The sequence below is a fragment of the Equus asinus genome, chromosome 5 (genome assembly GCF_041296235.1).
Source record: "Equus asinus isolate D_3611 breed Donkey chromosome 5, EquAss-T2T_v2, whole genome shotgun sequence".
Taxonomy (NCBI): domain Eukaryota; kingdom Metazoa; phylum Chordata; class Mammalia; order Perissodactyla; family Equidae; genus Equus; species Equus asinus.
In genome coordinates this window covers 41,755,327-41,769,578 of record NC_091794.1, presented here as the reverse complement: position 1 = coordinate 41,769,578, position 14,252 = coordinate 41,755,327, and the positions used below count along the sequence as shown (strand labels likewise).

General features: G+C 40.1%; 1 protein-coding gene across 18 annotated transcripts in view; it reads right to left on the bottom strand.

The window, feature by feature from the left end:
- The window catches only part of KCNMB3 (potassium calcium-activated channel subfamily M regulatory beta subunit 3), a 67,315-nt gene that overhangs the window by 42,007 nt on the left and 11,056 nt on the right, over positions 1-14,252 (bottom strand). For 6 of the 18 annotated variants that reach the window (XM_070509389.1, XM_070509391.1, XM_070509390.1 and 3 more), the window contains exons 2-4: positions 7,389-9,578; positions 3,459-3,681; positions 862-1,235 (exon numbers count right to left, since the gene is read on the bottom strand). Coding sequence is in view for 6 of the 18 variants with exons in the window: in XM_070509384.1 (XP_070365485.1) it covers positions 862-980 (119 nt within the window). In the remaining 12 variants the exon portion in view is untranslated. The remainder of the gene's footprint in view (positions 1-861; positions 1,236-3,458; positions 3,682-7,388; positions 9,579-14,252) is intronic. The other 12 variants (XM_070509394.1, XM_070509395.1, XM_070509399.1 and 9 more) reach the window with 8 other exon arrangements.

Sequence of the window (14,252 nt, the reverse complement as noted above, 5' to 3'; positions counted from 1 at the left end):
GGGCAGAGCTGGGCTTTTGAAGATTAGGTATGGCAAGTAGAAGGGGGCAGGTGGGGCATTACAATAAGAAAGAAGAGGGCAAGGCCCGTTGGAGAAACCTTGAGAAGTCCAGCTTGGCTGTCACTATGTACAGGGAGGAGAATAAAAGGAGATAAGACAAAAGTTTGAACAAAGGAGAAGCCCTAATGGTAGGCAGTTGTGAAAACCAGATAAGGCCCTCAAAAAACTCACAAGGTCATTTTTTTAAGTGTAAATCCAAAGGCTTTTAGTATATTTAGAGTTGGGTATCTATCACTACATTCAATTTCAGAACATTTTCATTACCCTTAAAAGAAACCCCACAATTCTAACCATCACCCCCTCAATATCCTTCCCCCTCCAGCCCTAGACAACCACTAATATACTTTCTGTTTCTATAGCTTTGCCTATTTTGGACATTTCATATGAATGAAATGATACAATATATGGTCATTTGGAACTGGCGTCTTTCACTTAGCCTAGTGTTTTCAAAGTTCATCCATGTAGTAGCATGTATAGGCACGTCATTTCTTTTTACTGATGAATCACATTCCATTGTGTGGTTGTGCCACATTCTATTTATTCATCAGCTGATGGACATTTGAATTGTTTCCACATTTTGACTATTACTAATAATGCTGCTCTGAACACTTGCGTACAACTTTTTGTGCAGATGCAGGTCTTCAAGTCTCTTGGGTCTATACACCCAGGAGTGGAATTGCTGGGTCATATGGCTCCATGTTTAACTTTTTGAGGAACTGCCAGACCATTTTCTAAAGCTATTGCACTGTTTTACATTCCCGGCAGCAATGTGTAAGTGTTCGAATTTCTCCATATCCTTACCAACACTTGGCATTATCTGTCTTTTTGATCACAGCCGTTCTGGTGGGTGTGATGTGGTATCTCATTGTGGTTTTGATTTGCATTTCCCTGATGACTAATGATGTCGAGCATCTTATCATGTGCTTATTGGCCGTGGTCTATCTTCTTTGGAGAAATGCCTCGTCCTTTGCCCATTTTAAATTGGGTTGGGGGCTGGCCGTGTGGCCGAGTGGTTGGGTTGGGTTTGCGCACTCCGCTTCGGTGGCCAGGGGTTTCACCGGTTCGAATCCTGGGCCTGGACATGGCACAGCTTGTCGGGTCATGCTGAGGCAGCATCCTGCATGCCGAAGCTGGAGGGACCCACAACTAAAAATACAGGACTATGTACCAGGGGGCTTTGGGAGAAAAAGGAAAAAAAAAGAAAAATAAATAAATTGGGTTCTTTTTATTATTAAATTGTAATGGTTCTTTATACAGTCTAGATACAAGTCTCTTATCAGAGGTGAATTTGCAAAAATTTTCTTCCAATCTGTCAGAAATGGAGTGTCCTTTGAGGCACAAACATTTTTAATTTTAATAATGCTCAATTTATCTATTCTTTATTTTATTCCTTGTGCTGTTGGTGTTATATCTAAGAAACCATTATCTAATCCAAGGTGACAAAGTTCACACTTATGTTTTCTCCTAAGAATTTAGTAATTTTAGATCTTACTTTTAAGTCTTTGATCCATTTTGAGTCAATTTTTGTACACAGTGTGAAGAGGAAGAAGTTCATTTTTAACCTTTAATGTTTTAAACTTATCAAGATGGGTTTTAGAAAGATTAACCTTTCAGGAATATGAAGGATGGATTAGGTGCAGAAGCTACTGTAGAAGTCCAAATATGTGGTAAGGAAATTAAACTCCTGGAGGCAAGGGGCCTAAGGCATCAATATATATTTTTTTAAAGCTCACAGATGATTTTTTTTTTTCCTGAGGAAGACCTGCCCTGAGCTAACATTTGCACCAATCTTCCTCTATTTTGCATGTGGGTCACCACCACAGCATGGCCTCAGACGAATGATGTAGGTCCACGCCCAGGAACTGAACCTGGGCCACTGAAGCAGAGTGTGCTCAACTTAACTACTAGGCTGCAGGGCCAGCCCAACTCACAGGTGATTCTCATGTGCAGTCAGCTTTTAGAGGAAGAGGTGGGAAAAGACATTGCAGAATAATGAATGACAAGCAAATGAAAGAGGTTCCTTCTATGAGGCTGTGTCTAAGCATGGTTAGTTCTGGGGTTGTTCTGGTCTAGACAGACTATAAACACAGGAAAAAGAAGAGGTGCGGCAGGACCTCTTAGAGGAGGGCTGGAAATGCCCATTGGTGAGTAAGCACAGGCTGCTAAAATTTTAGAAAAAGTACCTCAGAATTTAATAAGTTTGAGTCCCTATTTTAAATTCCCTACAAAGCAGGTAATTTTCTCTTTAGTAATAAGTAAAAGTGCTCATGTTTTGGACACTCTTTTTGTTTCACAAACTTACAGGTGACCATCTCCACATGTTCCCATTCTCTCACCACTCTAAGTGATTCTCATCTTGGGGGACCTGGTCACGGAAATTCGCCTAACGAGACAAGACGTTTAATTCGGAAGTTCATTCGCAAAGGAAAGAACTGTCTTTTGGGAAATGCTTTCTCCATTCAAAAGCAGGAGACTAATTATAAGAAAACACCTTAGCAGATTGAACTGAGGCATTAACATATTGGGTAAATTAGCATTTACAGCCTGAGGAAGCTCAAAGAAATTCCAGCTGACCTTTCTGAACTAGGTTAACCAAGCATAGACTTTAATCCTAGGAAGTCCAATTTAAAGGTTGCTCAGAACACACTGTAGACTGAGTGATCCTCAACCCTAGCCTCTCATTAGAATACTTGTTGAGTTGAATTTATTTTCTTTTTAATGCTCATGCCCTGGCCCTTATCCCAGAGTTCCTTGATGAGACATATCGGGGGTGGTTCCCAGGTGTCTGTATTTTTAGAAAGTTCCACAGGTGATTCCTATGCTAATCAGGATTTAGAATCAGAGAACTGAACTGGAATGAAGAAATCTGGTTCTAACCTAAGTCTTCTATAACAAGCTACTTTAATCTTGAGCAATTCTCTGAAATCTATCTGAGCCTCATTGAGGTTCCTCATTAAGAAAAGAGGGACACATTCACAACAATGTGGATGGACCTCGAGGGCATTATGTTAAGCGAAATAAGTCAGTCAGAGAAAGACGAACTCTATATGACTCCACTCATAGGTGGAAATTAGTATACTGAGAAGGAGAGCTGATCGGTGGTTACCAGGGAAAAGGGGGGGTGGGGGGAGGGTACGGAGGGGGAAGTGGTGTACCCACAACATGACTAACAAAAATGTACAACTGAAATTTCACAAGCTTGTAATCCATCATAACATTAATAAAAAAAAAAAAAAAAGAAAAGAGGGACAATAATGACCATAACTACCTCCTACTATTCCATGTGAGAGAAAAAACTGACATTTTAGATTCTATAAAAGTGCCCCAAAATGTATCATATAAACACTGAGTTATTGTTATCAAATCCATTGACCACCTGATTTTACTCAACAGCTTACCAGCAGTAGACTCACTTGGCCTCTCCCTTCTTGAAACAGTCTTCTCGTACCTTCTATGATGGACACTCCTCTGGTTCTCTCCTGCCTCCTCTCCCATCTTCTTTTCCGGTTTCCCCTGCTCTGTTGCAGTTCTAAATGTTGGGTCATCCGGGGCTCAGTCTTGGTTCCCTTCATTTTCTCTATATATTCTCTCCTTTGGTGATCCCATCCAATTTCATGAGATCTATGGTTTAAAATAAGCATCTCTGTAGTCATGACTCCCAAATTTATGTCTCTAGCCCTCATGTTTATTAGCCATCTAAGTGCCTACCTGACCTCTCCATTTGGAGGTCTAAATCATCACAAATGGAACATGTCAAAAGAGAATTCTTGATTCTCACTCCCAAACATGTTCCTCCCACTAATCCTTTCCATTTCGGTGTATGTGCTTGTGTGCGTGTGTGTGTGTGTGTGTGTGTGTGTGTGAATTAGCTTATTCGGTTATGAGGGCTGTCTAAGCAAGTCCAAAAGCCATAGGACAGGCAGTCAGGAAGGGAAGATCAGGCAGACTCAAACTTCAAACGTCACAGTTACAGGCTGAAGCCGTTATTCTCAATTCTCGCTCTCTCTCTCTCTGTGCCTGTCAAAGGCCATCTGACAATGGGCCAACAATCAAGCTATTCAATGGATAGTCCATGCTCCCTACCATCCCTGGCATTTGTATTGTCAAGCACTGGAATAGCCTCCTCAAAAACTCTACTCAAAGAGATTTCTGATCTATCTCCCTCACTTCCTTCTGGTCTACACCCTTGAGTAAGGTAGGTTGGTCAATGAATGTGGCTGTCCCTAGACAGAGATCATTTTTTCCCACATATCGTTTTTCTTTTTTTTTCTTAGGCACATCAGCCCTGAGCTAACTGCTGCTAATCCTCCTCTTTTTGCTAAGGAAGACTGGCCCTGAGCTAATATCCATGCCCATCTTCCTCTACTTTATATGTGGGATGCCTACCACAGCATGGCATGCCAAGTGGTGCTGTGTCCACATCCAGGATCCGAACCGGTGAACCCTGGGCCGCCAAAGTGGAACGCGTGTACTTAAGTGCTGTGCCACCGGGCCAGCCCCTCCACATATCACTTGAGTTGCAACGATATAGAGGACCATACTAGACCAACATTTTTCCTATTGCAGTTAATTTGCCTCTCTGAACTATTCACATGGTAATTAACTTCACTTGGCTCCTAATTGTATAAGATATTGTTTTAAACACAAAACTCCTTTTTGTTTATAATGCATGAGTTGTGGGATTTTTTTCCTCTGTAAGATACTTTGAAGTATTATCCTAAAACACTTTGTTGATTTAAAATAAGAAAAGAAAACATCTAATAAAATTTTTTCTCTTGAACCACAATTAATTTAAGATATGGGATGCTTAACAGATATCTCTAAGGAAAAGATGGTTTTATTATTTTTATTTAGACATAATCGACATATAACATTATATTAATTTCCGGTGTACAATATAATGATTTGATACATGTATATATTGTGAAATGGTTACCACAATAAGTCTAGTTAACATCCATCACCTCACATAGTTACAAATTTTTTTCTTATGAAGAAAACTTTTAAGATCTACTCTCTTAGCAACTTTCAAATATACAATACAGTATTACTAACTATAGTCACCATGCTGTACATTACATCCCCAGGACTTATTTATTTCATAACAGGAAGTTTATACCTTTTTACCACCTTCACTCATTTTGTCCACCCCTCGGTCTTCTCAGATGAGAAGGGAGAATAGTAATATATATCCCAGAGGCTTATTAAGAGCTTTAAATGAGTACAATGCCTAGCATCTTGTAGGTGCATAATAAGTATAACTGTTACTAATAAATGATTTTTGCAGATTTCTAAAACCTACTTTGGTTTTAGAAATCCTTGATACACATGAGAATTTTTTGGGAAACTTTAAAAAAAATGTTGATGTCTGGGCTTCACTCCTGAGATCCTGATTTACTTAGTCTGGAGCCTGGGCTTTTTTTTTCTTTTTACACAATTTTTGTACATGATTGTTCATAGTAGATTTCTTTGTAATAGCCCCAAACTGGAAACAAGCAAAACATCCTACAATGAATGAATGATTAAACAAACTGTGGTACCTCCACACCACGAAATACAACTCTGCAATAGAAAGGAACCATCTATTGATACACGCAACCACTTGGATGGATCTGAAGGGGATTATGCTGAGCGAAAAAAAGTCAATCTCAAAAGGTTACATATGCACAATTTCACTTATATGACATTCTTGAAATGACAAAATTATAGAGATAGAGAAGAAATTAATGGTTGCCAGGAAAGAGGGAAGGGGAATGGACATGACTGTAAAGGGGTAGCATGGGGATCTTTGTGGTGATGGAATAGTTCTGAATCTTCATTGTGGTGTTGGCCACATGAATCTACACGTGTTAAAATTGCATAGAACTACACACAGACACAAACACACACAAATGAGTCCACGCAAAAGTGCTGAAACCTGAATAAGGTCTGTGACTTGCACCAGTGTCAGTTTTCTGATTTTGATACTGTACTACAGTTATCTAAGATGGTACCATTGGGAAAAACTGAGTGAAAGGTACACAGGGCTTCTCTGTACTGTTTTTGCAATATCCTGTGAATCTATAATAATTTCAAAATAAAAGTTTTTAAAAACAAACTACTAATCCATGCAACCACTTGGCTAGATCTCAAGGGCATTATGCGGAGTGAGAAAAGCCAATCTCAAAAGGCCACATACGGTATGATTCCATTTATATAACATTCTCAAAATGACAAAAGTATAGAGCTGGAACACAGATTAGTGGTTGTCAGAGGTTAAATGGTAAGTGGGGGAACGGAGTATGTGTAATTACAAAGGGGTGGCATAAGGGAGATCTTTGTGGTTATGGAATAGTTCTGTATTTCGATTGCAGTTATGGTTACAGGAATCTCCGCAGGTGATAAAACAGCATAGGACTATACAAACGCATTGTGCCAATGTCAATTTCCTGGTTGTGGGAGGTTTTTTTAAGGAAGATTAGCCCTGAGCTAACATCCATCACCAATCCTCCTCTTTTTGCTGAGGAAGACTGGCACTGAGCTGACATCCATGTCCATCTTCCTCTATTTTATATGTGGGATGCCTGCCACAGCATGGCTTGCCAAGCAGCGCGTAGGTCCGAGCCCAGGATCAAAACTGGCAAAAAAAAAAATCCAAATCCAGGCCACCAAAGTGGAGCACACAAACTTAACTGCTACACCCCCAGGGTGGCTCCTCAATTTCCTGGTTTTGATACCATACTAAGGTTACACAAAATGTAACCATTGGGAGAAACTGGGTGAAGGGTACACAGGACCTCTCTGTATTGTCTTTGCAGCTTCCTGTGAATCTATAACTATTTCAAAATAAAAAGTTTAAAAAAAATAAGACCCCCAGGTGATTTGTATGCACACAAATTTTTGAGAAATACTGACTCAGTTTGTTAACTGTCACAAGTATTAAATAAGCTGAAATAGAATTATGATGTGCTCAGATTGTTAGTTAACAAGCTAGTCACCTGGCAAGCTTAAAAAAAGTCCAGGTTCCAGACTAACTCAGACTCTGACACAATGATCCTCAGATTCTGGGGCCTGAGCTTCTGCACTTCTCACAAGATCTCAGGTGAATAGCAAAGACCAACCCCTGTCAAGAAGGGAATGCCACAAGATTGAAAAGATGTGGTACCACATGAGTAGGTGCTTTTGTTAACATGTATAAGAAAACTAGTCACTAATCTACTTGTTCTCTTTTTTATCTCCTCACCAAAATAGTAGTGGCAACTGTAAATACTGGAAGCATTATGAGGCTCCAAGTCGTTCTGAAAAATGAAATAGATTTGCAAATACTAGCAAATAAAATCTTCACTTACAAATATTTCCATAATCACCAAGTCCATCTACATTGGGAGGAAGGGTCCAGAAGACATTAAAATAGGCTTCACAGCTATAGAAGAGAGCCATGGAGAGAAAAGTGTAAGTCATTCTTATACTGACTGGATTTGGGAGGAAGAATCCTGTGCTCTCAATCAGCAAAGCTATAAAAATAATGAGTCCAGAACTGCCAGAAACCATTCCTAGCTATGATGTGTCTGGTAGCAGCCACACGCCTCCTGAGTCCCTCCATCCCCAGCGAGCATCAATAACTGTGATCCACAGCGAGGGAAAATGAACCAGATGTACAGAGACAGACATGAGAGAATGCGTGTGTGAGAGGGAGACAGCGTGAAATTGTTTCATGGGTCCAGTTATTTCCACCCTCCACGTTCCCTTCTCAGTTATTATGATTTTTAAAATAATGTTTACTTTTATCAAAGTAATATATGTACATATTTTTAAGTTAAATCATTTTATTAGGCTTCTAATGTACAACAGCAGTTCCTTCCTCCACTGCTCCCCATAGCCAGTTTCGGCCCCGGAAGGCAGTCACATTCAACCCTTTTGGCTCTAACACTTCCCTCTGTATTTCCAAACAGCATGATTATCAGGGAACTTCATTTTTCAAGTTCAGATATCTTCTATTGACATCCTACTCTTGATCAAAAGTGTTTAGATCTCTTGTACTTCCATCTATTTCTGGGGAACACCCTCCCTCCACCACACACACACACTCATTCTCCCTCCCTATTTAGTTTCCTTGGTTAAATAAATATTTAGTATTTATATGACAACAACTTTGTAAATACATATTACTCTCACCTGAGCCATTTCCTTTCTCGTGCATTTTTAATTTTCCCTGGAGTTAAGAAGTGCCTCATTTGTCTTAATTTTCTAATTCATTTCAAGGTCTATGCCAGAAGTGTAAATCTCTTGATGTTTTAAAAATATCCCGTACTCTACCAGTCTGTTCACTTACTTACACACTTACTTTTAAATGTAGACATATCTGGAGCCCTCCACCTTCTGGCTCTAACCTGGGCTGTTTGCATTCTAGGCCTGTTACCCAACTGTGTTCTGGGAATTCTCTCTCCCATCATCCTGGGAATTCACGCCTTCCTCTTATGTTGTGTCCCCTATTTACCGCAGCCCCCATGTTCCTTCTTCAGTTCACTTCCTTGTTTTAATGGAGTACATTCTCCTGAGCTTCCTGAAAAGGAGCACACAGGAGTAAGGATTTTGAAGTCTTGCTTACCTTTATGCTATGCTCACGTCTCATTGATAGTAATAGTAGCTATAGAATTCTAGACTGGATTTCATTTTTCCTTGGAATGTTGAAGGCATTGCTTTATTGTGGTCCAGCTTTCCTTTCCATCATATGTGATCTGTTCCCTCCTTACCCCTAGAGTTTTAGAATCTTCTCTTTCACCCTGACATTCTAAAATCTCGCAACGCTTTGTCTTTGTGTGGGATTTTTTTTCATTCATTTTGCTGGACACTCAGTGGATGCTTTCAATCTGGAGACTCAGGCATTTCCGTTCTGAGAAGTTTTCTTGTACTTTTTTCCTTGATTAGTTCCTCCTCTCATTTCTATGTTCTGTCTTTTTAGAACGCCTTTATTTGAACATGGGACCTGCTCAAATGGTCCTATTTCCTTATATTTCTCTCTTTTTTTCTACTTTGGAGATGTCTTCAACTTTAATTTACAAAGCTTCTATTAATTTTTTAGTTTAGCTTATGCATTTTTAATTTCCAAAAACTATTCCTTGACTGCTGAATATTCATTTTTGGAGCATCCTTTTCTTATTTCTTGGATTCAATATCATCTTCTGCTCCTTGGATTGTCTCTTTTCTTCTAAATTTTTTAATGTTTGTTTTATTTCCCTTACATGTTAAATGCTTTTCTCAAATATCTCATGGTCCTTCAGTGCTGTCCAGATTTAACAGTAAGCCACGTTGGGGCCAGCCTGGTGGCGTAGCAGTTAAGAGCACAAGTTCTGCTTCTTGGTGGCCCGGGGTTTGCCGGTTTGGATCCCGGGTGCGGACATGGCACCACTTGGCACACCGTACTGTGGTAGGCATCCCACGTATAAAGTAGAGGAAGATGGGCATGGATGTTAGCTCAGGGCTAGTCTTCCTCAGCAAAAAGAGGAGGATTGGCAGTAGTTAGCTCAGGGTTAATCTTCCTAAAAAAAAAAAAAGAGTAAGGCACGAGAAAGCTAGTTTGAAGCTAAGCATGGGCTTCACTGTAGGGTGATCAGGTTGGGACCCAGCTGTTTCCCTTGGGGCCCACCTTCCCTCCTGCCAATATCCGTAAGATTAACTGGTTTCCCAAAAGAAGAATCCTTCCATTTCTAAGGGTGAAAAATCAGTCTTCTGACAGCTGAGTTGGAGAAGAAGGCTGGCGTCTAAGCAAACTTTCGCTCAGTTCCCATTCTCAGTAGGACCTCCCTTCCCTTTGCTATTTCGCATATTCCCAGATCCAGTCTCTCTGATTCAACCTCTCTAGAGAGGAAACTTTCAACCTTCTGCAGGGGTCATGAGTTGGAGCCTGGCTATGTAGAACAGAGAGAAAGCTCTAGAGGTTTGTCTTAGTCCGTTCAGGCTACCCTAACAGCAATACCACAGACGGAGCACTTTCAACAACAAACATTTATTTCTCACAGTTCTGGAGGCTGGGAAGTCTAAGATCAAGATGCCAGCAGAGGGGCCAGCCCAGTGGTGCAGCGGTTAAGTTCACACATTCTGCTTCAGCAGCCCGGGGTTCACCAGCCCCGATCCCAGGGGCAGACCTATGCACTGCTTGTCAAGCCATGCCGTGGTAGGCGCCCCACATATAAAGTAGAGGAAGATGGGCACGGATGTTAGCTCAGGGCCAGTCTTCCTCAGCAAAAGGAGGAGGATTGGCAGCAGATATTAGCTCAGGGCTAATCTTTCTCAAAAAATAAAGAAGAAAAAGTCAAATTAAAAAAAAAGATGCAGGTGTCTGGTGAGAGTCTACTTTCTGGTTTCACACGTGGTAGAAGGGACAAAAGAGCTCTCTGGTGTCTCTTTTATAAGAGCACAAATGCCAAACATGAGGGCTTCACCCTCATGACCTAATCACCTCCCAAAGGCCCCACCTCCTAATAACATCACATTGGGGGCTAGGATTTCAACATACAAATTTGCAAGGACACGAACATTTAGTCCATAACAAGGCCTAACTGCTTTCTTATGCAGACTTTCATTTTCATATACTTTCTCAGGTTTTCAGTTCCACTCATACCCATGCCCGTTGTGTCTAATTTGAGCCTTTCCAGGATACTGCTGTGAAAATTGGCCTGCTTCTTGGAGTTACCCTCTTGCTGGCAGTTAGATTTGAGAAAATGAAAATCAGCCGTGCTGGTAATCAGACTGTGATATTCCTAAGAGAACATAAACAATGTTTCCAAGGGACATGGACAAGATCACATAAACAGTATTTCTATACAAGGCCATACCACAGCTGCAAAAATGACTAACAATCTTTTCTTCTAAGTGATTGCTGCTTTGTTACCAATGACATCTCAGTCTGCTTATTTCTTTAGTCTCCTGAAAAAAGATTTCTGAGATAGCCAATTGCTGAAAATGCCCCATTTCTCAAGCATATTCCATCCAGAGATGGCACCCCACCTCCCTAATCCCTCCTTAGAATTATGCAGCACAATCCCAGCTCCTATAAGAATTCCTTCCCAATTCTCCCTTAGTGAGATGCTTCCAAGATTCCCCTGGGGTGCGTTCTCCTTTGCTGCAGAAACTAAATAAACATAACTTTGGTTAACTCCACGTGTGTTCCTGGTGATCTCTGACTGGTGAATGTCGACAGAATTCAGCTTTCTGTGGTCTGCTAAGTTACTCTTTTTTTTTTTAAGACAGGAAGTTTTTTTTTCTTCTCCCCAAATCCCCCCAGTACATAGTTGTATATTTTAGTTGTGGGTCCTTCTAGTTGTGGCATGTGGGATGCCACCTCAACATGGCCTAATGAATGGTGTCATGTCTGCACCCAGGATCTGAACCCTGGGCCGCCAAAGCGGAGCGCACAAACTTAACCACTTGGCCACGGGGCCAGCCCCAAAGTTAGTTAACTCTTGTGTATGTACTTTCCAGGTTCCAAAATATCGTTGACCTCTCTCTCTGAGGTTGCCACAAGTTGCATTCTCTCTTTCCCATTTGTTGTGAACCAATACTCAATTGCCTAAAATTCTTCAAACTGGATTTCTATCACTTGCAACAGATCCCTGACAGTGTTAATGGCAGGAAATACCCTGGAACAGGAATCAGTGAATGAATAAATCTACACAGCATCTCCCATGCTAGGCATATAAGCCATGACATTGAATCCTGATTACATATGTAAATCCTCACACCCAGTCCTTCGACAAAGTGTTAGACCCACCTATCAAACTCCAATTGTGTGTCAGATCAACAGGACTGAAACTTAATTCATCTTCTTTTGGCATCAGATTTGCTCCCCTTCCTGCATTCCCTATGTCAGTTAATCTACCATTCAATCAGTCACACAAGCCAGACACTGGGAATTCATTCTATACTGTTCTCTCTTCCTCAGCCAAAACATCCTATTGTCACCAAGTTCTGACACTTCTACCTCCTAAATACTTCTTGAACTTGTTTTGTTCCTCTATCCCTAATACTACTGCCCTGTTTCAAAGTGTTTACCATCTGTCACCTAGAACAATGCAATAGCTTCTAACTCTTCTCTCTACCTCCAGGGAAGCAACCCCTATTCCATACTGTTGTTGCTAGAAGTCACCATTAATACATAAAGCTGATGTTTATGCTACCGCTTATCAATGACTTTCTATTGGCTATAAGATAAAGTCCAAGCTTCTTAGTAAGACAAACTAAACCCTCCCAGACCTGGTCCCTTTCCCTTTCTCCAGTCTAAAAACACAGCCAACTTCAAAATTAACCCCTTCTTCCAGATATACCAAAACATGTTGTCTGTTTGTTTCTTGTTTCCTTTGTATATGCATTCCTTCTGGCCAACAAACTTCCCGCTCTTTGTAACATGGCTGATTCCTACTAATCTTTCAAGAAGACTTTCCTACCCTGCACTCCCCAGCCCAGGTAACATGTGTCTAACCCAGAAGGCTATCTGATTTTATGGGTAGGAGCTTTCTTTTATTAAACTTTGTATTCCCCAGTGAGGAATATAAACACAGGCACAAAATAGACATTCTATAAATAATTGTTATCAGCTTAGAATAGGAAGATATAACTATATGATATTTTATATAAGCCTCATGATAACCACAAAGGAAAAACCTGTAGTAGATACACAAAAGATTATGATAAAGGTGTCAAAGCATACTTCCACAAAAACTCATCAATCAAAAAGGAAGACAGCAAGACAGGGAGCAAGGAACAAAGGATCTACAAAATAGTCAGAAAACAATTAACAAAAAGCAAATAGTAAATCCTTACTTTTCAATAATTACTTTAAACACAAATGGATTAAATTCTCCAATCAAAAGACACAGAATGGATGGGTAGATTTAAAAAACTAGATCCAACAATACACTGCCTACAAGAGATTCACTTTAGCTTTAAGGATGAACAGAGGCTGAGTGTGAAGAAATGGAAAAAGATATTCTGAGCAAATGGTAACCAAAGGAAGGCAAGGATAGACTTTAGCTACAATAGACTTTAAGCTAAAAATGGTCAAAAGAAACAAAGGTGATCATTATATAATGATAAAGGGGTCAATTCATCAAGAAGATACAACAATTGTAAATATTTATGCACCCAGCATCAGACCACCTAAACACAGAAGCAAATACTAACTAAACTAAAATGAGAAATAAACAGCAACACAGTAATAGTTGGGGACTTTAATACCTAACTCTCAACAATGGATAGATCATCCAGACAGAGAATAAATAAGGAAACAGTAGATTTAAACAACACTATAAACCAAATGGACTTAACAAACATATACAGAACATTGCATCCAACAGCAGCAGAACACACATTCTTCCCAAGTGCACATGGCACATTTCCTAGGATAGATCATGTCTTAGGCCACAAAACAAGTCCCAAAAAATTCAAGAAGATAAAAATTATGTCAACTATCTTTTCTGACCACAATGATATGAAACTAGAAATCAATAACAGGAGGAAAAGCTGGAAAATTCACAAATATGTGGAAATTAACACATTCTTGAACAACTAAGGGATCAAAGAAGAAACCAAAAAATATCTTGAGACAAACAAAAATGGAAACACAACAAACCAAACCTTATAGGATGCAACAAAAGCAGTTCTAAGAGGGAAGTTTATAGCTATAAATGCCTACATTAAGAAAGATCTCTGGGGGCTGGCGTGGTGGTGCAGCAGTTAAGTTCACACGTTCCACTTCTCAGTGGCCCAGGGTTCACTGGTTCAGATCCTGGGTGCAGACATGGCACCACTTGGCAAAAGCCATGTTGTGGTAGGCGTCCCACATATAAAGCAGAGGAAGATGGGCATGGATGTTAGCTCAGGGCTAGTCTTCCTCAGCAAAAAGAGGAGGATTGGCAGTAGTTAGCTCAGGGCTAATCTTCCTCAAAAAAAGAAAAAGAAAGACCTCAAATAAACAACCTAACATTACACCTCAAGGAACTAGAAAAAGAAGAACAAACTAAGCCCAAAATCAGCAAAAGGAAGGAGATGACAAAAATCAGAGCAGAAATAAATGAAATAGAGAATAGGAAAACAATAGAAAAGATTAACAAAACTAAGAGTTGGTTCTTTGAAAAGATAAACAAAATTGACAAGTCTTTAGCTGGACTATACACTAACAATGAACTACCTGAAAAACAAATAAAGAAAACAATCCC